Here is a 24,632-nt window from a genome sequence, read left to right on the forward strand (position 1 = left end):
AAAAATAAACTCAAAATGGATTCAAGACCTAAATGTAAGGCCAGACACTATCAAACTCTTAGAGGAAAACATAGGCAGAACACTCTATGACATAAATCACAGCAAGATCCTTTTTGACCCACCTCCTAGAGAAATGGAAATAAAAACAAAAATAAACAAATGGGACCTAATGAAACTTAAAAGCTTTTGCACAGCAAAGGAAACTATAAACAAGATGAAAAGACAACCCTCAGAATGGGAGAAAATATTTGCTAACAAATCAACAAAGGATTAATCTCCAAAATATATAAACAGCCCATGCAGCTCAACATTATAAAAACAAACAACCCAATCCAAAAATGGGCAGAAGACCTAAATAGACATTTCTCCAAAGAAGACATACAGATGGCCAAGAGGCACATGAAAAGCTGCTCAACATCACTAATCATTAGAGAAATGCAAATCAAAACTACAATGAGGTATCACCTCACACTGGTTAGAATGGGCATCATCAGAAAATCTACAAACAGCAAATGCTGCTGAGGGTGTGGAAAAAAGGGAACCCTCTTGCACTGTTGGTGGGAATGTAAACTGATACAGTCACTATGGAGAAAAGTATGGAGATTCCTTAAAAAACTAAAAATAGAATCACCATATGACCCAGCAATCCCACTACTGGGCATACACCCAGAGAAAACCATAATTCAAAAAGACACATGCACCCCAGTGTTCACTGCAGCACTATTTACAATAGCCAGGTCATGGAAGCAACCTAAATGCCCACTGACAGACGAACAGTTAAAGAAGATGTGGTACATACATACAATGGAATATTACTCAGCCATAAAAAGGTATGAAATGGACTCATTTGTAGAGACGCGGATGGACCTAGAGACTGTCATACAGAGTGAAGTAAGTCAGAAAGAGAAAAACAGTATCATATATTAACACATATATGTGGATTCTCGAAAAATGGTACAGATGAACCAGTTTGCAAGGCAGAAATAGAGACACAGATGTAGAGAACAAACGTACAGACACCAAGGGGGGAAAGTGTCGGGGGGGATGAATTGGGATATTGGGATTGACATATATACACTAATATGTATAAAATAGATAACTAATAAGAACCTGCTGTATAAAAAATAAATAAATAAAATAAAATTTAAAACATAAATAAATAAATAGTAATGAAGTCTCATTTCCTTCTCACTTTGAGGAGATAAAAAATAGATGTAAGGAGACATTGTAATATTCTCTTCCCATCATCAAAAGAAATGGCTGGCATGCAATCTGCTCTGGAAACCACAGGTTTAGACTATTCACAAGCAACCCCAAAAGTTTAAACCAGGTAGCAAATTTCATTTTACTGAGGCACAAATCAAAATACCAATTTCAAATGTGATATGCAAGGGTCAGGCACTGAGCTGGTGAGTGGGTCTAGCCCACTGCCTGACATCTGAACCTCAACCTAGCTTTGATCCCTCTTTATACTCTCAAGTTCACATTTTATAGGAGAAACTATATGTTAGCATAAAATTTACAAACTTGGGAAATCCAAGAAGTTTTTCCATCTATTTAAAATAAAGTTTAAAAACATAACACAAAAATTACATGATTAGGCTTATATTAAAACATATGTATATTCATGTATAAAAGGTACAAGGAAAAGAGTAACTTTAAGGGTATAGAATTCTTTAAACTATAAATTTAAGCATATATAAATTAGAAGCTTTAAGCTGTACACTTCCTGATAAAGCTAAAATTATGGAGAGAGAACTTATTCTTGATAATTCTTACTAATATTTAATGAAAAAATAAATTCCTCCATAGGGGAAAAAGTATTTAATATGAAAAAGGAACAGTAATTCAAAGAAGCTTTTTCACAGCAGATACTTTCAAGAGATACTTACTGTCTGAGTAGTTGTCGACCTTGTTTCCACATTAACTGGCTGTTTTGTTGTGGCTGCACCTCTGTTTCATTACCTTCATCTGGAAAACATTAAATCATAAAAAAACTGACGTTATATACATTAGAGGGTATCTCAATTCATTAAAAATGTCCAATAAAAATTTATAAGATTAAGAACACTACACTGTAAGGTATGTTTTAGGACAATGGAAATTCTGTTTTTAAGTTTAATTTCCATAACAAAACTCTAATATAAACTCATTATGGCTACTAGATTTCCCTGAGAGTTTCAGAACTAAAATAAAGACTTTTCCCCAATTTTTAGGTAACCTGAGAATTTTCCTTCAGGGCAACTCAAGTCACACAAGAGTCAAAAGTATTACGGAGCACCACATCAGAATTAGAACAAAATGCGCAGGAACGATGGTTCAAAAAAAAAAAAAGCCCATCTGGTAAAGAGCAGATAGATAAGAAATAATCCCTGCTTTGCATCTGGCAACGCTCCACACCTGGCCCAGCTTCTTTCAAAATGTCTACCGTTCATGAAATTCTCGGCAAGCTCAGCTTGGAGGGTGATCACTCCACACCTCCAAGTGCATACGGGTCAGTCAAAGCGTACACCAACTTTGATGCTGAGCGGGATGCTCTGAACACTGAAATGGCCATCAAGACTAAGGGTGTGGATGAGGTCACCATCAACACTTTGACCAACCGCAGCAATGAACAGAGACAGGATATTGCCTTCGCCTACCAGAGGAGGACCAAAAAGGAACTTGCATCAGCACGAAGTCAGCCTTGCCCGGCCACCTGGAGACAGTGATTTGGGGCCTACTGAAAACACTTGCTCAGTATGACGCTTCCGAGCTGAAAGCCTCCATGAAGGGGCTGGGGACCGATGAGGACTCCCTCATTGAGTTCATCTGCTCAAGGACCAACCAGGAGCTGCAGGAAATCAACAGAGTCGACACGGACACGTACAAGACCGATCTGGAGAAGGATATCATTTCCGACACATCTGGTGACTTCCGCAAGCTGATGGTTGCCCTATCGAAGGGTCGAAGAGCAGAGGATGGCTCTGTCGTTGATTATGAACTGATTGACCAAGATGCCCGGGATCTCTGTGATGCTGGCATGAAGAGGAGAGGAACTGATGTTCCCAAGTGGATCAGCATCCTGACCGAGCGGAGTGTGTGCCGCCTCCAGAAAGTATTTGAAAGGTACAAGAGCTACAGCCCTTATGACATGCTGGAGAGCATCAACAAGGAGGTCAGAGGAGACCTGGAAAATGCCTTCCTGAACCAAGTCCAGTGCATTCAGAACAAGCCCCTGTATTTTGCTGACAGACTGTACGACTCCATGAAGGGCAAGGGCACTCATGATAAGGTCCTGATTAGAATCATGATCTCCCACAGTGAAGTGGACATGCTGAAAATTAGATCTGAATTCAAGAAAAAGTATGGCAAGTCCCTGTACTACTACATTCAGCAAGACACCAAGGGCGACTACCAGAAAGCGCTGCTGTACCTGTGTGGTGGGGATGACTGAAGCCCACAATGGCCCGAGGGTCCAGGACGGCTGCTCCGCACTCCCAGCTAACAGTTCTACACAGTCAGCTTGTGGCTAACAGCCCCCTTGTGCCCATCCCTGGGAGGATGACGTTAGCACTGCCCACCCCACCTGCTCCATCCTTAGTTTAGTTGCCTAAGCATTACGTGGCTTTCCGGTCTAGTCTCTGTTTACAGTCAAAGAAATGAACATTCCAAGGAGCTGGAAGTGAAATCTATGATGTGAAACACTTTGCCTTCTGAGTAATGTGTCATAAACATGAATAAACTGAATTTTTACTTTAGGAACAAGGAAAAAAAAAAAAAAAAAAAGAAATAATCCCTAGCCAAATCTATTTCCTTCACTAGTTATTAAATGAAAACCTCAAGCATTCTTTTTTTAAGACCTTCTTTAGATGAAAACCTCCTAGGCCCTGTAAAGCTTCAATTCATCATTTGGTAGAAGCCAAATCTTTCAAAAAGATGATAAGGGACTTCCCTGGTGGTGCAGTGGTTAAGAATCCACCTGCCAATGCAGGGGACATGGGTTCGAGCCCTGGTCCGGGAAGATCTCACATGCCGCGGAGCAACAAAGCCTGTGTGCCACAACTACTGAGCCTGCGCCCTAGAGCCCGCAAGCCACAGCTACTGAGCCCACGTGCCACAACTACTGAAGCCCGCACACCTAGAATCCGTGCTCCGCGACAAGAGAAGCCACGACAATGAGAAGCCCACACACCGAAACGAGTAGCCCCTGCTTGCCACAACTAGAGAAAGCCTGCGTGCAGCAACGAAGACCCAATGCAGCCAAAAACAAAAAATAATAAATAAATAAATAAATAAATAAATATGCCTAAATCCTTTCTACACCATCCTCAGATACACTCAACTGCCTTTGCCTACTTTGGTAGCTAGTGATGTTACCAAGGAGTGGTACATCCATTCAATGGAATACTACTCAACAAGAACAAGGAATGAACTACTGACACACACCAACATATAAGAATCTCAAATGCATTATGCTGAACAGGAGACCCTAGATTCAAAAGGCTACATTCTGGGGGCTTCCCTGGTGGTGCAGTGGTTGAGAATCCACCTGCCAATACAGGGGACACGGGTTCGAGCCCTGGTCTGGGAAGATCCCACATGCCGCAGAGCAACTAGGCCCGTGAGCCACAATTACTGAGCCTGCGCGTCTGGAGCCTGTGCTCCGCAACAAGAGAGGCCGCGATAGTGAGAGGTCCGCACACCGCGATGAAGAGTGGCCCCCGCTCACCGCAACTAGAGAAAGCCCTGGCACAGAAACGAAGACCCAACACAGCCAAAAATAAATAAATAAATAAATTAATTAAAAAAAAAAAAAAAGGCTACATTCTGTATGATTCTGGAATTGATATGATTTTCTCAAAAAGGCAAAACTGTAGGAACAGAAAACATATTAGTAGTTGCCAGGGGATTAGAGTAGGGAAGGAAGGGTTAACTACAAACGGTATTAGTAACAAGACTGTATGTGTTTATGAAAACACCAGAAAGGTGAATTTCACTGTATGTAAATTATACCTTAATAAAAAATAAATTAAGCCAAATCAAATAAGAATGCACCCTCTTTTTAAAAAGTGTATTCTTATACTGAGATAAAATCCGACTCCCTGGGTGATCATTTTGTAATATATTAAAAATATCAAACCACTATGCTGTATACCTGAAACTAATATAATATTGCAAGTCAATTATACTTCAATGAAAGAAAAAGAGAAAAAGAAAAAGAAAGCATGTACTCAGTCTTGACTCAGTTAACCCAGCTATATGACAAAAACAGCAAGTCTATGACTGCTGCTTATTATATTATTCCACTGGATCATGACTAGGCTCCAGATGATTGCAAGGAAGCAAACGAAACCTCATGGAAATATAACCAGTCACAACACTTACTAAGAATGAAGACATTCAAAGACCTATAGAGCTTGAGGAGTCCTTATCTCCTTGGCAATGGATTTGAGGAAAACTGTTTACCCTAATTCTTTTATTAGATTAGTGTATGAATTAATGATCTAAGATTACATCTGCAATCATAGATTTAACCACACAAATATACAACAGGCTCTTTACTCAACATTGCCAAAATCTATTTTCCACTGTTTTAGAGAAATAATCAGTGGTATAGACTTCTGTAAGAGCAACAAGTTTCAATGCCTGCAAAGTAATTATAAAGACAGAAATCCTGATTCTGGATAAATTTCTCCGAAGTAAATTTTCCTTTCTCTATTTAAAAAAAAAAAAATCTGACTCTCTGGGTCACATGTGAACTTGTTTTTCCCCACACTTCTTATCCAGGCTAAACACTTAGTTCTCTCAATGGTTAATAAGTATTCATCAACTATCAGATTCATTCTTACCTTATCAAGTTCAAAAAGTGACATTATACAAAAGTGAGGATTTTAAAGTGGGTAAGAACTGAATTTCTTGGTAATGTTAAAAGTATCTGACTGGCACTTCCAGTCAAGTTGGAGTAACAGGGACCCAATTTACCCTCCTGCTTGAAGCAACTATAAATCAAAATGGTTAAGACATTGGACATCAGGCAACAGAGGGCAGCAATCCCTGAGAAAAGGGAACCAAACAGGTGAGCCCTATGATTGTTCCAGCTTACTGCCTTGATAGAGTTTCCCGATCACAGCATAGGGAGGGAGAACAAAAATAATATCTGAAGAAACAGGGGCTGAAAAGTTCCAAATTTCATGAAAACTATAAACCCATAGATCCAAGAAACCCAACAAATCCCAAGCACGAGAAACACTGGGGGGGGGTGGGGGGTGGGGGGGGGTGGAACTACACCAAAGCACATCATAATAAAATTGCTTAAAACCAATGATAGAGAGATAAATCTTAAAAGCAGCCAGAGAAAAAGGTCACTCATATACAGAGGAATAAAGATAAGAATGACAGAAGATATCTCATCAGAAACAATGCAGGCAGCAAAATAAAGACTTTTTCAGACACACAAAAGCTCAAAGAATTCATTATCAGCAACCCGTATTACAAAATATGTTAAAGAAAGTTCTTAAGACAGAAGGAAAATGATACCAGAAAATATGGATGCACACAAAGGAATGATGAGCACTGGAAATATATGCTTTTTATGTTATTTAAATCTCTTTGAAAGAGAACTGACTGTTGAAACAAAAATAATAATGTAGTGTATGGTTTATATATATACAGAGAAGTAAAATATATGAAAACAATTGCACAAAGACAGAAAGGAGAGATGGAAGTACACTGTTAGGAGGTTCTCATACTACACATGAAGCGGTATATTAGCACTTAAAGACAGAACTCCAATAACTTAACAACATATACTATAAATCCTAAAGCAACCAATAAAATAAGAGTTGTAGCTAATAAGCCAGCAAAAGAGATAAAAATAAATCATAAAAAATACTACATTAGGGGCTTCCCTGGTGGCACAGTGGTTAAGAATCCGCCTGCCAATGCAGGGGACACGGGTTCGAGCCCTGGTCCGGGAAGATCCCACATGCCACGGAGCAACTAAGCCCATGAGCCACAACTACTGAAGCCAGTGCACCTAGAGCCCGTGCTCTGCAACAAGAAAAGCCACTGCAATGAGAAGCCCACACAATGCAACGAAGAGTAGCCCCCGCTCACTGCAACTAGAGAAAGTCCGCACGTAGCAACGAAGACCCAATGCAGCCAAAAATAAATAAATAAAATAAATAAATTTTTGAAAATATACACTAGATTAATCCAAAAGAAATCAAAAAATGAGGAAAAGGGAGCAAAGAACAGATTGAACAAATAGAAACCAAACAGCAAAGGTGACAGCTTTAAAGCTCACTGTATCAATAATCACATTAAATGTGAATGGTCTAAACGTCTCAGTTAAAAGGCAGAATTTGTTACTCTGGATAAAGATATTCTATTTTTAATAAGTATCTGGCTTCTAATATTAAGTAGGAGAAACTGAAATATGAAAGATAAATAGATTTTAACGTAACTTAGGGTAATATTCTCCTAAAGGAGAAATGTAGAGGTTTGGAAGTGGAACAAACAGGAAAAATGTCAGAGGGGAAACGAATTTTTTTGAAAAACGTTTCAGAAAACATCTGGATTATCAGTTTCAGGAAAATATAGTAAATGGATAAAAGAATGAAGAAGGAAAAATGCCTGCTTCTTTAATCTGGATACACGACCTTCTACCCTCTCCTAGTCACTGTCCTCATCACTGTCATCTACAAATCCCTTGATAACGCTCTAAACCAGGCATCCTTCCTCTGTAACCAAACTTTTACATCATCTTGAGTGAAGTTAATATTCATGTGGGTGATCCACTTCAGCTTCTGCACAACCACCACCCTCTCCAGCTGCCATGCCTTAGATATTGTCATTATGAAGAACTGTCACTGATGCAAACTCACTCTCTGAGCATATCCTTCAGGCTCAATACCCCTAATTCACCAGGCACTTTGATTTAGGTGGGACCTTAGATCAGGGGCTGGCAAATTTTGGCCTGCAGGTCAAATCCAGCCTGCCACACTTATTCATTTATGTGTTGTGGCTGCTTTCATGTTATGATGGCAGAGTTGAGTGGTTTCAACAGAGAACACATGGCCTACAAAGCCCAAATATTACTATCTGGCCCTTTACAAAAGAGTTTGATCACCTGCTCTAGACTGTTGCCTATCCCCTTTCTTTGATCCATTAGCCTCCCTTTGCCTTCACTTTCTTTCCTCTCTAGTTTTAGTTCAGGGTCTATCAATTCAACCATTCTTTTGACAGTGTCTTCATGTCCCCTTGTCTCTCCATGAATTCAACTGTTAACTATTTTCATTCTATTATCTTTTACCTAGGCTGCCAATTGTGCAGACCAGCAGCACTTCTATATAAACTTACGATTACACACCTCAATCGGACCCTTAGCTTTTCTCAATCTTACTATTTCTTAGTAAATTTGTCCTCCTGTTCATTATTAATTTAAACCTTCTCCACTTTTCTTAAACCTCTGATGTATTCTTAGCAGATAATCCAGTCACATACATAAAGCTATCGTATTAAATACCCACCACCAGACCAAAACCCAAATCTACACACCCATCACCTAACTTCCTATATTCTCTCTTGGTAACAATAAAAGACATGCTCCTCCTGCCATTCTCCAGCTATGTTCAGAATCCAATCCCTATCACTTCTTCAGATACCTTCATATCGTATCTCTGCTCTCTCCTTTTCATTTGCTCCTCCTCTAAGAAACATGTCACACACACACATACACACACACACATTCTCTCCCTCTCTTCCTTGACCCCATGGGTCCTTTCAGCTATTTCCCCTAATCCCTCACCTTCACCTCCACAATCTAGGCTTCCTTAAAGCTTACTACACTTAGTCTTCACTTTCTACGCACAGTCTTCGTTTCTGCCCTCAACTCTCTCCTAAGACTGCTCACAATAAAGTTCCCAGTGACCTGTGTGTCACTAAGTCCTAGAGATACTCTTCAGACCCCTGGGCATTAATCAGTAGTGCTGAAGGATCCTTCCTTCTGGAAACCCTCTCTTCTCTTTATCTCCATGCTCCTGATTTTCCTCCTACCATTAAAATAATCCTCATCAGTTTCCTTTTCAGGTTTCTATTCTTCTACCAGTTTTTTAAATGTTGCCATTCCTCAGGGCTCCATTTTAGACCCTCTTCTTACTCTGCATAAGGTCCCTGGCTGAGCTCTTCCACCCCAGTGGCAATGAGTGTCATTAGTACTAGATGCTATATGCTCTCAAATCTACATATTAAACCCATGTCTCTGGCTTGAGCTCCACACTCACATGCTCAGCGGTCTACTAGCCATTTCTGCTTGATGGCCTAACAAGTAAATCCAAAAGTGAACCCACCATCTTCCAAACGTACTTCTGGTCTAGTTTTTTAAACTAGAAGTGTGGGAGTCATCCTTGATTCTCCCCTTTTTAAATCCCCTACATCTAAACAAGAACTAATTTCCTGCAGATTTTACTTCCTAAATATTTCCTGAACACACTCACTTCTCTTCAACTACACTGTTAGTACCCTTGTCAAGGTAACCTTCCTCGTTTACCCAGGTGGCTGCAAAGTCCTCTAACCAGTCTCCCCATCTCCGGTTTTACTCCTCTCTACCCATCTTCCACACTGCTGTCGGCGTGATCTAAGAGCAAATGTGATCACAAGAGCCCTGATTAAGACCCTTCAAAAGCCTTCTCGTAACTCTTAGTTAATCTGCCCTCCTGGTTAACTCTCTAGCTGCATCTAGAAACACTCTTTCCCTCTCCCTCTCTACTAACTAATTATTTTGTTTCTCAAATGTGCCAAATTCTTCCCTCAGAAACTTTACCGCTAATGCTCTGTCTTTCTTCTACCTCTCATTCAACAAATACTTAGTCCGTCCTCTAGTTAATTCTTACTTGTCTTTCAAATGTCAACTTCAAATATCACTTCCTGCAAGAAGGCTTCCTTGATCACTTACAACTAGATTTGGTTCTCCTGCTACTGTGCTCCGTAACACCTATTACTTCTCCATATAATTTTATTGTAATCACTTTTTTCTTTCATCTTCCCTGTAAAAATCCAACAGAGTACTGTATTTTTATTCACAGAATTTGATTCTGGCTCTGACACAAGCATTACATATTTCATATTTAGAAGTTGAACAGTAGTTTGAAAGATGGACAGATGGAATGATACTAGGTATTACATACTAAGAAAATAAACCTACAAGTTAGGAATTATTTCCAGAATTTTCCCCAGTTTACAGATACGGAATGGAGCAACCTCAGAGAGACTAAGTAATATCACAGGTATTTAAAGTGTTAGGACAGAGTCAAACTTACGTGTATCCAATTTCAAAGCCCAAACTTTTTCTACTGAGCCACATTCTTTACTTACAAGCATTTTGTATATACTGCAACTAGACCTTTATACTCCTAAATCGATATCCAAAAATTAGGAAACAAACATGTTTATGTAAAAGTAGTGATTAGGGCTTCCCTGATGGCGCAGTGGTTGAGAGTCTGCCTGCCAATGCAGGGGACACGGGTTCAAGCCCTGGTCTGGGAGGATCCCACATGCCGCGGAGCAACTAAGCCCGTGCGCCACAACTACTGAGCCTGCACGTCTGGAGCCTGTGCTCCGCAACAAGAAACGCCACGATAGTGAGAGGCCCGTGCACCGCGATGAAGAGTGGCCCCCGCTTGCCGCAACTAGAGAAAAGCCCTCGCACAGAAACGAAGACCCAACACAGCCAAAAATAAATAAATAAATAAATAAACCCAAAGTTTAAAAAAAAAAAAAAAAAAAAAGTAGTGATTAAACTCACTCCTTTGATTCAGACAATGTACTTTTAGGATAGTCTTCAACAAATAGCCTAGATTTAAAAACAAGAAAAAAAAATTTTTTTTAATCTAAGTGCATCTCAAGTTAAAAGAAGAGACGCCAAAGTAAAAGATAGGACAATGAAAAAAAACCAAAGAAAAAAAATGTCAGTGATCAATTGGTATTGCTCTAAACGTCAAGGATTCAATATTCAGCCGTGGAAACGTGTTAATTACATTACTACACTGAACTGAACTATAAAATTGGCAGCACATTCAGAATAATTTTCTTCTTTCATACACTGTCAAACACAGAAACAGTGTGGAAAAATGGGGAGAATTTGAATTTTGGAGTCAGTGGACCTGGGTTCAGATCCATATTCCCATTACTTAATAGCTGTGGGACCTTGGGCAAGTTTCTCCACTTCTCTGAGTTTAAATTTCATTCAGGTAAAATGAAAATAATATTATTTCTATTGAATAACTATATTAACCAAGGAAGGTATTTCAGTATGTGACAGTTATATCAGACATTTGATCCAGGAATTTAACCTGACATCATGTCAAAAACACACTCATCTGAAACATGGTGATAACTTTTCAACAATTTTTCTTACTTTTTCCTAACACCTACTAATAAGTCAATTATATTCCTTAATATCTTTACAAGTACTATTTTTGTATTGTTTGATGGGGTGATGAGGAATATAGGAGAAGGAAAAAGAAGAAATAGCACAAAAAAGATAACAAATGTTTCAGCAGTTAAAAGATGTTCTGGTTACAGAACATCCTGTGGGTTAGGTCCAAAACAATTTTGCACCTGAAATTGAGGGATCAGACTTTAAGGATGAGTAATTCTCTTGTACTTAAAGAAGAAATCTCCTACCTCCATAGTTTCTACCCTTTCTCTCAGGATTTCAAGGGCATGATGTACTTTATATTACACATCTCAAAGTTCTCATTAATACTGGAGGGACCCAGCAACACACAGTTATGTTGGTGCATGTTACCCCATGAATTCTGATCCTTCCAGTAAGTGTAGAACATAAGCAGAAAGTGGGGAGCTAAAAGAATGGGGAAGAGGGCAACAGAAGGAAGGTGGTAGAAAATGATCTAAATGACACTTAGTGATTAGTGCCCAAAGATAAGTAGGTCAGAAAAAATAACTAATATGCAAATAATTAGAAATTAACTTGCAGTTATAAATACTGTTGCTACAAAATACTAGATATTAACTTCTTTTTAATCATTTAAACTTCCTTTAAAATTAGCTTACCAGAGTCATAGCTTGGAGGCTTCATATCTCCCTGATTCAATTCTGTTCCATATTTCAACTTGTGGTATTTAGCTCTACCAAAGAAATGAGAAAATACAAACCATCTTAAAACATATTTAAATGAACTTTAAGATATGTAACAGGAGTAGTCATCAGTATGCAGTAGTCCTGACTAACTTTCAACAGTTCAAAGCCTTCCACAGTGTCAAAGTCCTAATACAAAAGTGCTTGCCATTATTATTTTGTTGTTGTTATGCCATCAAGTCCTGTTATAATAAATAAAGGAATAACACTGAGAATCATAAATCTTGTTTCTATAGTTACAAATGAACCAGATAACATTCTAGTTTCTGCAGTATTCAAATTTTCTTGATGACTGCCAGAGTACAATTCTATCAAAAGCAGTAAATAAGTTTGGATTGTGAAATAAACTTGAGAAAGACTAATCATTCTCAAAATTGAGCTTCGTTGTTTTGTTTTGTTTTTTTGTAAAAAGGTCATTCATAATACTCTGCATTGTCAGGCAATTATGCTTTGCCAAGTATGCATTAGAGTGAACAATCCAAAGGAGGGAGGGGGAACCAGCCTAAATCATCAATGTTGAATAAGACATTCTAGTAGGAATAAATATATTTTTTAGTAGCCAACGTATCTTTTGCCTTTTCAGGAAGAACTGTGAACAGGAATACCTTCTTTTAATAGCTAACTAGATGTTGTTATCTCTGGTTTATCCAATTTAACCATCTCAGATTTAACCATCCGAGACCAAAAAAATAATCCAGACAAGGTAAAAAATTTAAAGGTTAACTAAAAATGGCCATACTTAAAGTAGCTGTATATTTTGACTTGTTTGCTTCCCCAAAACATTGAGGCTATTACAATAAATATTCAATGTAATAAGACTGGGATAATAACAACAATAATAATTTGAAAAACCAAAGTAATAAAGTAATAAAGAAGGAATAAAAGGGTAACCAAATAGCCAAAATTTGAAAGTTATTTTTTTCTTTATAAAAGACTAACTGAGCACTTACTTTAAAGTTTTTATATTTCAAGAAAAGTATAAAGAAAATGAAAATTATTTGCTCAAATGTGTAAAATACTGGAATTCTTCATATTACTTTGCAATAATTATTTTGCAGTTACAACACAAAAAAAAAATCAACATTTTATACAGAGGGGAATCCTAAAACCTCTGACAATTACAGATAGCTGATGTTCTATTTCTTAAAGTAGGTGGTAGGTACATGAGTATTTTTTATATTAGTCTTTATATGTTTTGCATAGATATGAAACGTTTTGTAATAATATGTACCCATTAAAAAGAAAAAAGAATAAAGAATCTTTGTGTGCAAATATGGGATTGATCTTTAAGCTTAAGTAAAAAAACAAAGTACAAAATACTCTGTGTGTGTGTGTGTGTGTGTGTGTGCGTGTGTACACCTCTGTGTGTTTTTTATATGTGTGTTATGGTTTTTAAGTATAATTGTCAATCTTCAGATTTTTCAGAAACACACTTCATCTACCGTAAGACAAACTAACAATACCTCCTATAAGTAACTGGCCTGAGGACAGAATAAAAGCAGCGATAAAGTTTTATGGAGTTAACTTACGTATTTTTGTTTTACATATATATACATATTTATTTATATATACACACACACACACACACACACACACACATATATATACACAGATATATGAGGAAAACATTTTCAAACACAAAATACTGCACTATAGTGCATTCTAGTGGTCTTAGGAAAAACTACAACAGAGCTTACAGAAAAGGGAATAGAAAACATTCTATATAACATATGTAATAACACACTATGAACTAACATTTCATAAAAAATTAGATAAAGACAAAATAAGTAAAGAACTGCTGTGTTTGCTACAAGCTGTGCTCCCATGAATCAGGGTCTCCCTAGTGAATTGTTAAGTTCACTGAAAAATAATTTACTCACAGAACTCAACTTAGTAACATTCCTTTTGAAGTCAATATGCTAAAATACCTTCCCACTCATATTGCTTCCCATTGTTTTAACACTTCATTTCACTGTTAGCAATACTCTTGTTCCCTAAGCTTTTTCTGTCTAAATCTGACTGACTGCAAGTTAAATAGCAGATCTCATGCCTAAGAACTCTACATTTGATACATAGCTAGGCCTCCCAACTGGTCTTTACTGGATAAAACAGCATAAAATTACATAATTATAATATATTAAAGAAGTCCCATTATAGCTTTGTTTCAAAGTTAATTATTATATATAATATGCCTGGAATATAACACAGCATTCCAATCACACTTTAAACGTTGATACTTAAAAATAATTTGATTGGAAATTGAGTTATTTGTAGTGAGATGGATGGACCTAGAGTCTGTCATACAGAGTGAAGTCAGAAAGAGAAAAACAAATACTGTATGCTAACACATTTATATGGAATCTAAAAAAAGAAAAAAAAAAAAAAAAGGTTACGAAGAACCTAGGACAGGAATAAAGACACAGACGTAGAGAATGGACTTGAAGATACCAGGAGGGGGAAGGGTAAGCTGGGACAAAGTGAGAGAGTGGCATGGACTTATATATACTATCAAATGTAAAACAGATAGCTAGTGGGAAGCAGCCGCATAGCACAGGGAGATCAGCTCAGTGCTTTGTGACCACCTAGAGGGGTGGGATAGGGAGGGTGGGAGGGAGACGCAAGAGGGAGGAGATATGGGGATATATGTATATGTATAGCTGATTCACTTTGTTATAAAGCAGAAACTAACACACCACTGTAAAGCAATTATATTCCAATAAAGATGTAAAAAAAAAAAGATAATAATAATTTGATAAAATCCAACGAACTGTTATTGAATTCTTATGACATGCCAGGCACTGTACTGGCTGGTGGGAATAATGTGCAGCTTGTAGTCAGTTAAGGATAAACGCAAGGAGATAAAGAAGAGACAGAAATGTAAATAAATAACTCTAGCACATGGTGGATAAGAGCTATGAGTTATATCAAATGTTATACGAATTTAGATAAGGGATTATCTAATTCTGTCAAAGGTCCTGACAGTAGTCAAGGAGAGCTACCAAAAAGAAGGTAACACATGAGGTTTTAGCTAAACCTCAAAATCTATAGTTCTACAATCAGACAAATGGACTGATGAAGAGGGTATTTTGGTCAGAAGGAACATCTTAAAAGTGGAAAAAAATACACAGTGGTGTGTGTGTTTGTATAGGACTAGAAAGGAGCCTGGATGTAGAAGGTTTTTAGTAAGAAGAACGCTGAAATTAGCTAGATATTTTCAAGCAGGGATATAACACCTGTGTTTAGAAAACGAATCCCATGGATGTGGAAAATTAATCAGAATGAGAAAATGTATTAGAGGCAAGGAGGACAGTTGGGTTTTTACAGTGGTGCAGACACAAGAGATATGTGGAGCAAATGGAAGAAATGTTTCAGAATTACATTTTATATAGTGTTTGAGGTTCTTCAGTATAGAACTTCCTGAATAAACCTTAGGTTATACCCTGCGTGTTCTTGGAAAACTATATGTAAATTTTCTCATTTTGTAAATTTTATCACACTTTAAGGAATGCTTTGTTAATCCACTGCTAGGGGCTTCCCTGGTGGCGCGGTGGTTGGGAATCCGCCTGCCGATGCAGGGGACATGGGTTCGAGCCCTGGTCCGGGAAGATCCCACATGCCGCAGAGAAACTAAGCCCGTGCGCCACAGCTACTGAGCCTGCGCTCTAGAGCCTGTGAGCCACAACTACTAAGCCTGCGCTCTGGGGCCCGCGAGCCACAACTGCTGAAGCCCATGCACCTAGGAGCCCGTGCTCTGCAACAGGAGAGGCCACCGCGGTGAGAGGCCTGTGCACCCCAACGAAGGGTAGCCCCTGCTCGCCTCAACTAGAGAAAAGCCTGCACGCAGCAACAAAGACCCAGTGCAACCAAAAATATAAATAAAATAAATAAATTTTTAAAAAATCAATAGCATAAAGAAAAAAATCCACTGCTAGGTGTGTAATCCTTCTTTAATGTTAAATATTCAGTTTTACTTAACTTTGGATCTTTTTAAGTGGGACGACTTAGAAAATCTGTAATACAGCAATTCAAAACCATGATCCTTACTTAGGTTTTTACAAGTTAAATGACAAGATGTCTGGAATTTGCTCTAAAATAGATTGAGATGAAGCAAGATTGACAAAAATGTTCACTGTTGAGGCTTGGAGGTGTATATAAAAGATATTAGTCTCTGTACACCTATGTTTCAAATTTTCCTCAATTAAAAACTTTTTAAAATTGGCTTAACGTGTCAGAAAAAATAACTTCAGAATCAAAAGAACTGAAATGTTCCAATTTTTAAAAAATCCCTTTGCATTAATTAAAAATAATTTCACAGTGAAAAGAACTCAAATGTTTAAGAGCTCTAACCCATAGAATTTTTTTTATTCCTTAATTTATTACACTTCAGTGGTGCCATTACATCAGGAATAATCTCACATCATTCCATGGACATCCAAAGATACAAAATCAGGGACACTTTTCCAGGAGAATCCCTTTAAGTTAAAAAGCAAAAAACAAAGAAACAATCTTCCCTAGACCCAGCCACTATCTCTCTTTATCTTTTCTGTTCTCCAAAGTCAAACTACTTGAAAAAATAAACAACTCAAAAAAATAAACAACTCTGTCTCCTCTTTATCTACCCTTCTCACCTCTCAGTCCCCTGTGATCTGGTTTATGTTCCTGCTACCTCACTGAAGCTTTCTGGCAAGGATACCAACAAGCGCCTAACTGACAAATCCAGGACTATTTTCAGTATGCAACTTACTTGCGATTTGTTTGGCATCTGCAATTGTCAACCTCCCACCTGCTAATTTAGCTTGCTTCCAATATACTGCTCTGGCCTTCCTTCTCTACCATTCTTTTGCTGGCTCTTCTTCCTCTGTCTTTTCCTCAAACATTTCCATTTCCTGTGGCTCCTGCTAGTAATCTCTTCTTGTCCCACAATACTTGTTCTGTTTGTTTCAGAGTTCTTATAATTTTACCCACAATGTTGATGATTCCCAACTACACATCTCTAGTTATGAGTCCCCCTCCCATAGTGGCTTTTCAACCCTAATTCTTTTTTTTTTTTTTTTTTTAACCCTAATTCTTTATCTTTAATTCACTTGATAATTTTCAAACTTCTCACTCAAGACAGAAACCTGGGACTCATTCTTGAATTATCTTTCTTCCTCATCCCCTATACCAAATCATCTCCAAATTTTATGCTTTTTTTTTTTTTTTTCTATTTAAAATGTTTCATAGGGAATTCCCTGGAGGTCCAGTGGTTAGGATTCCAGGTTTTCACTGCCAGGGGCACAGGTTCGATCCCTGGTTGGGGAACTAAGATCCTGCAAGCCACTAGGCGCAGCCAAAAAAAAATAATAAAAATAAAAAATAAAAAAAAATGTTTCATAGTGGCTAACTCCTCTGTTCTAGCAGCTACTACGTTATCATTTCTCATCCTAAACTATTACAATCTTCCTGCCTCTATTAACAGATCTTTTCAGTCCATCCCCTAAATTGAGGTCAGGGTGATCTTTCTAAAATCTATTTTAGACTATTCCATGCTTAAACCTTTCAACTGCATGACAACTAAATGCAATATGTATTCCTAGATTGGATCCTGGACCAGGAAAAAAAAATACTACAAAGATCATTATTAGGACATTTGGTAGAAAAAAATGCTATAAAGATCATCAGCGGAACATATGAATATGGGCTATATTAGATAATAGAACTATATCGACATTAAATTTCCTTAATTTGATAATGACCTGTAATTATTTAAGGAAATGTCCTTGCTTTTAGAAGATGGTCCCTTAAGTACTTAAGGGCAAAGGGGTATAAGTCTGCAAAGAAGTAGCAAATGATCCAGGGAAAAAAAACAATGAGTATAGAGAGAGAACATGATACAAGTAAATACAGCAAAATGTTGTCAACTGGTGAATCTGGGTGAAGGGTATATAGTTCCTGCAACTTCTATTTGTTTGAGATTATTTTAGAAGAAAATGTTTTTAAAAACTTGCAGTGTAAGATAAAAGTTTGAACTCCTTAGTTAGGCTCTCCATGATCTGGTTCTTGCCCATTGCTACCATTATTGCTTAAAAATCACAATTAACACCTTACCCTCCATACACAGTAATCACAAATTTCTGAACACACCAAAATGCTTTGTTCCATGTCAAACGTTATCTTCTCTACTGCTTGAACCTTGCCCATCTGGCAAACACCTTATTTTTTATGATGCTGTTCAAGGCCCACCCCCGCTAGTCACACCCTCCTTTCTACTTTCACTGCCTCCAGATCCAAACAACCACTCCCTTCTCTGTGACCCCACTGTACCCTGTGCTGACTTCTCCCACAGCACCTAACTTACTGCACTGTACTTTTGTGGTTTCCAAGTCTGTTTCCCACTACTCTAGGCCCTGAAGGGACAAGGTTTGTGACCTGCTTCTTCTCAATTCCAGCACAGTACTTAAGTTGGATGGATAGATAAATGAATACGTTAATGAGAATGCGCGCACACACGCGCGCGTGCACACACACACACATACACACACACATATACACCATATCCTTGGTTAGTTTAATATTTGTATATTTTAATTTTTCTGACTTACAAGACAGTATAATGTACTGGTAAAGAGTACAAGCTTCAGAATCAGACAGACTGGAGGGATCTGAATCACAGCTCTACCGTAACTCTGCAACTCTACGTAAGTTACTTTGTTTTTAAGCCTCAGGGGCTGGTACATGGTAGTTAATAAACAGTTGCCATTATTAATGTTATTACACTCTCTCTTTGATTATGCCTCTCATTTAGATTGCTTAAAATCTCAAATATTCCCAAATTACACACTTTTAAAAGTTTTTTTCCCCACCATCTCCCCAATACAGCTTTCAATCAACCTCTCAAGGAATGAAAAGAACCACCAATTTTTCACTAAGAGGTCAATCCGTTTTCAACCTCTTGTGTCATTTAAAGATCCCACGTGAAGGTAAACACAACTTCTAATAAAGTTTTATCTACTTTTTGATATCCATAAGTAGCATCTTCTAAATGGTAGAAGATGCTTCAAAAAACTGAAAAGGGCATGTGGTCAAAAACAAAGCAAAATAGAGAATTTCAATATCACCTAACAATTACTCAATAATCTAAAATAAAGAACTGTCTTATACTGCTGACAAAAAATTCCAAAGACCATCCACTAAAGCAAACAAACTTAATTCATATGAAAACTTCCAAAATTCTCATCCATGACCTATTGTCCTTTACTTGTGAGCCAAGTTTAGTTCTTGAATATCTTAGACACTAGCAGAATAGAAAGGTAAGATTCACTTCTGGAGAGATATGAATAGTTGATAGCAAAGGATCAAAATACCAAAAATGTCTATAAAAGGATTCTCAACACAGTCTGCCAGAGTAGGTTTCTCCCATAGAAAATACACCAAACTGAATAATACTAGATGATAGGAAAAGGGAGTAAGTATTATGAAATTTCCTTTACAACTCAAAAACTATTTCAATTCTATAAAGAAATAGATATCAACAGTTCAGGAAGTACATACATTTCTTTAGAAAGGACAGAGTGGGGGAAAAATGTTGCTAAAATCTTAGAAATCATATAAATCAGTTTTTTGGTCATTATTACTAAACATTCATTAACAAATTAACATATTACAACCATTTCTAAATGTTTATTACAGATACTACTTCCTGAATTAAAAAGTAGAACACATTACAATGTGGATTTGTTGTAGGAATAACAGAAAAATCACTCCAGTATTTACGAGAACACTACCTTCCGTGTCACTGAATTACCTTTCCTGTTTAAGCGCATACTCCAGCATCTTGATCCTCCTCACAAGATCCTTCTTCAAATTTTCTTGACCTTTCCTTTCCCCCTGAAGGAAGGCAATCTGAGCCTGAGTAAGGAAAAGAAAGACAAAATTCAGTTTAGACGAAATAAACTTTTTCAAACTCAGCTGAAAAAAGAATCTTTGGAAGATGAAACAATTAGATGTAAAAAAATTTCTTTTTACAGATCTGTCACAAAGTATATAAAAGGGCACTGACTGCAAGCGGGGGAAATGCTTAACTTATTTAGAAAAAAAAAAAGGACATCTATATAAATGTCACTTCAGACTAGGGATGTTACAACACGTAGTCCATATCCTCTAAGAGTCTATAATTGAAAACAACCAATATAAGTGCAGACATATGCAAAATACAGTACAGTTTGCTCAAGTGTTTGTCTTTTAAGGCATTGAGGGGGATTCTCCTTTATAAAAAGTGAAGATGGAGAACTACCATATGACCCACTATTCCACTTCTAGGCATTTATCTGAAGAACATGAAAACACTAGTTCAAAACACTAATATGCACCCCCATGTTCACTGCAGCATTATTTATAATAGCCAAGATATGGAAACTACCTCAGTGTCCATCGATGGATGAATGGATAATGAAGATGTGGTGTACATACACACACACACACACACACACACCCCGGAATACTACTCAGCCATAAAAAAAAAAAAAAGAAATCCTGTCATTTGCAACAACATAGATGGACCTCAAGGATATTATGCTAAGCAAAATAAGTCAGATAGAGAAAGACAAATACTGTATGAGTTCACTCATATGTGGAATCTTAAACAAAATAAAGATGAACAAACAAAACAAAAATAAACTCATAGATACAAAGAAGAGATTAATGGTTACCAGAGGGGAAAAGGGTTGGGGGGGCAGGCAACATGGGTCTAAGGCGTCAATTGTATGGTGATGGATGGTAACTGGACTTGTGGCGGTGGTCATTTTGTAGTTTATACAGATGCTGAACTATAGTGCTGTACACCTGAAACTTACATAATTTTTTTTTTAAAGAGTGAAGATGGGGAAAGGGGGTAAAGTAGAATCATGAGTTCTTATAATAAGCCTTGTAAAGTAAGAGTTCTCTGAGTTTCACCATCAACTCAAATTTTATGATGGATTCCTTGTCTTAAGAGACTTTATCCTGGACCTCCCCTTCAAATAAGAAATAGCTGCCTTTTCTCAATCCCCACCTTTCACCCCATCCCCATTTAGATTTGATATGCAGGGGGAAAGAAAGTGAAAGCTGGGAAAAGGAAAATCAGAGAAAATGGCCCTCCATAGGTTCCTGGCCCCTCCCAAACATGAGAAAAAGAAAAAAAGAAAAAACCTACATTTTAACATGAAACAAACTGTAAAACTCTAGTCTTCAGTTAGACAAAGGGGATAGGAAAGAGCAGCTCTCCATAATAATTAAAAAGACATTTAGAATTGAAATAATACTTTCCACTTAAGGAATTAAAACTATGTTGCAAATACTAACTTGTTAAAGTAACTCATAACACCACTAGGAGTGTGGGAGGAGATCTACTTAAGGGTCCTCAAAAATAGCTATCAGTTTCACTATTCTCACATTCTTTCCCCTCTCATTTCTATTATATTAACTCAGATAACGTTATTTATATTTCCACAGTGCTTTCCATTTAAGTAAGCAAAAATTTACATTTAATGATGATCTTACCACATCCCTAAGGAACTGTGGATTATCCAACTAAGGTTTAGTGAATGAACCATTAAACTTACTTCTATTTGGTTTAAATGACACTCATTTCTTTTTTTTTCAGTACCATAATAAACACAAACTCCAACTCACCGAGCTTCTTATAACTTTCAGAATGTAGGTACTGTCATGTTTTTGTTCTCATTTCAATGAGCTCTTAAAATTTATATTGCAATTATAAGAAGGATTATTTTTATCTTATTGAAATATTTAAAAACAGGCTAAAGATAGTTCAGTTGTATACACAGGGGAAAAGGCATCAAATATCTACAATATCTGTACTTAATGATCATAAAACCTTTTGAAATTGTATGTTCTACAATGAGATCATTATTTTATATAAGCAGAATTAATAATACATGCATTAAAAGCTAACAAAAATGAATGTCCTGTCAAAAGGATGTAACAGCCCACCTTGTTTGGTCAAACAATGTTTTGGCCTAGAAGACAGGCTTCAAAATGGCTTTAATAAAAACAATAATTTAATCAGTATAATCATATAACCAAAGTAATAATAAAATTATCAATTTCTTCCTTTTTATACCCTTTGACTAGCTTTCTATTTCTGCCACCATCATTGGTCCTGGGTGATTCTGACACTTCAGCATATAATACTCAAAAGTCCTTACTGCAACTCATTCCCCAGCCTACCAACTACTCCTTATACTTCCAGGACACTTGCTTCCCCATCCTCCTATCAATTCACACACTGGACTACTTAATTATTTAATAAAAAATAAAAGACCCAGAATTGTTGGAGAGAAAAATTACAAAGAAGATGGAGGTGCCTAGAAAAGACAAACAAAAAGGAATAATAGGAATATCTGTGATATTCCTTGGTGATTGAAGAATATCTCTGTGACATTTCTGCCACAGATGCATAATGTGAAATCAATCATATGGAAACATCAGGCAAACTAAAATTGTGGGGCATTTTCATTAACTTTCTTGTAATCTTCAAAAGCATCAGGTCACAGAAGTCAAGGAAAGACTGTTTCAGATTGAAGGAGATTAAAAAGACATGAAAACCAAATGTAATGCATGATTCTGGACTAGATTTGGCTATAAAAGGATATTATTGGGACAAATGGCAAAATATGAATGGGTCTGAGGACTAGATGGTAGTAATACATCAGTGTTAATTTCCTGATTTTGACAACTGTGTGTGGTTACATAGGATAGTACTTGCCTATAGGAGACAAACACTAAAATATTTAGTGGGTAGCAATGGGCCATCAGGTTGCCTGGCACCTTGCCCTCAAATGGTTCAGAAAAAAAAAATTCTTTGTACTGCCCTTGCAACTTTTCTGTCAATGTAAGATTTTTGTTTTTGAAAAAAAACACTATGCCAACTTCCTTAATATGATAAGACACAAACAATTCAATTCAAAGCCAGTATCATGTGTAATAGAGAAACCCGAGTAGTAATGGCAATAGGAACAAAACAAGGATGTCCCCTTCTTACCACAAATATTTAACGTTGCTCTGGAGGTGGTGGCCAATGTCATTAGTCAAGAAAGAATTAAGTTTGGAAAAAATGAAAACACTAATTCAAAAAGATGCATGCACCCTAATGTTCACAGCAACACTGTTCACAACAGTCAAGACGTGGAACCGAACTGCCCGTCAACAAATAAATGGATAAAGAAGATGTGGTGTATATATATATATATATATATATATATACATAGAGAGAGAGTGGTATTCCATATATACACATACAATGGAATACTACTCAGCCATAAGAAAGAATGACATTCTGCCATTTGCAGCAATATGGATGGACCTGGAAAATATTATGCTTAGGAAAATAAGTCAGACAGAGAAAGACAAATACTGTATGATATCACTTATATGTGAAATCTAAAAAATAATATAAATGAATATATATGCAAAACAGAAACAGACTCACAGATATAGAAAGCAAACTTGTGGTTACCAAAGGGGAGAGGGAAGTGGGGAGGGACAGATTAGGGGATTGGGATTAACAGATACAAACTATGTATAAAACAGATAAGCAACAAGAATATATTGTATAGCACAAGGAATTATACCCATTATCTTGTAATAACTTATATGGAGTATAATCTGTAAAAATACTGGATCACTATGCTGTGCACCTAAAAATAATATAATACTGTAAATCAACTATACTTCAATTAAGAAAAAAGAAAGTTTATAAATAAAAAAGAGGAAATAAAATCATATTATTTACAAATGATATGACTGGATATCTGGAAAATCCAAGAAAATATAGACTATAAACTATTACAAAAATAGAGGAATTTTAGTAAAGTAACTGCATATAAAAATAATAAATCAAAACCCACGGCTTCTATAAAAACAACCAGATGATATTATGAAAGAAAACAATCCCATTTATAATAACAAAAATGATAAGATAATTAGAATAAACCTTACAAGAAAAAAATAAGAGCTATACAAAAAATATTTTAAATGCTACTAAAGAGCACAAAAAATGAATTGAACAAATGAGAAGCAAAACCATGTTCTTAAACAAGAAGATTCTGCATTACAATGATTTTATTTCTCCCTAAATTAATCTTTTAAAATTATGCAAGCCCAATTAAAATACCAATACAATGTTTTTAAAAAACATCATACATGATGAGTCTAAAGTATATATGGAAAAATAAACAAGAATAAAAAAATTATTTTAAAGCTCTAAAATATTTTAAAACATTATGATTTATAGTCACCTAAAGTGGTACTGATGCACAAACAGACCTATCTATAGCACAGACAATCCAAAAACAAACCCAAATACATACAGGAATTTAGTATAAACTAAAGGTGACATTGCACATCATTGGGGAAAATGTAAATTATTCAATAAATGTTGATGGGTAGCCATCTAGAAATTATTTCTCACATCAAAACAAATGCCAAAAGGATCAAAAAATTTAAAGGAACCC

General features: G+C 36.7%; 2 protein-coding genes across 3 annotated transcripts in view; one reads left to right on the forward strand and one right to left on the reverse strand.

Annotated features, from left to right (window-relative positions):
- LOC137778181 (annexin A2-like) overlaps positions 1-3,541 on the forward strand; it is a 368,470-nt gene extending 364,929 nt beyond the window's left edge. The window contains 2 exon segments of the mRNA XM_068565199.1: positions 2,401-2,673; positions 2,676-3,541. Coding sequence (XP_068421300.1) covers positions 2,421-2,673; positions 2,676-3,436 — 1,014 coding nt within the window. The 5' untranslated portion in view covers positions 2,401-2,420 and the 3' untranslated portion in view covers positions 3,437-3,541.
- Positions 1-24,632, reverse strand: part of STRN (striatin) — a 110,428-nt gene that overhangs the window by 53,594 nt on the left and 32,202 nt on the right. For both annotated transcript variants that reach the window (XM_068565197.1, XM_068565196.1), the window contains exons 2-4: positions 19,925-20,028; positions 12,058-12,131; positions 1,893-1,971 (exon numbers count right to left, since the gene is read on the reverse strand). In XM_068565197.1, coding sequence (XP_068421298.1) covers positions 1,893-1,971; positions 12,058-12,131; positions 19,925-20,028 — 257 coding nt within the window. The remainder of the gene's footprint in view (positions 1-1,892; positions 1,972-12,057; positions 12,132-19,924; positions 20,029-24,632) is intronic.

The sequence above is a fragment of the Eschrichtius robustus genome, chromosome 15 (genome assembly GCF_028021215.1).
Source record: "Eschrichtius robustus isolate mEscRob2 chromosome 15, mEscRob2.pri, whole genome shotgun sequence".
NCBI classification, from domain to species: Eukaryota; Metazoa; Chordata; class Mammalia; order Artiodactyla; family Eschrichtiidae; genus Eschrichtius; species Eschrichtius robustus.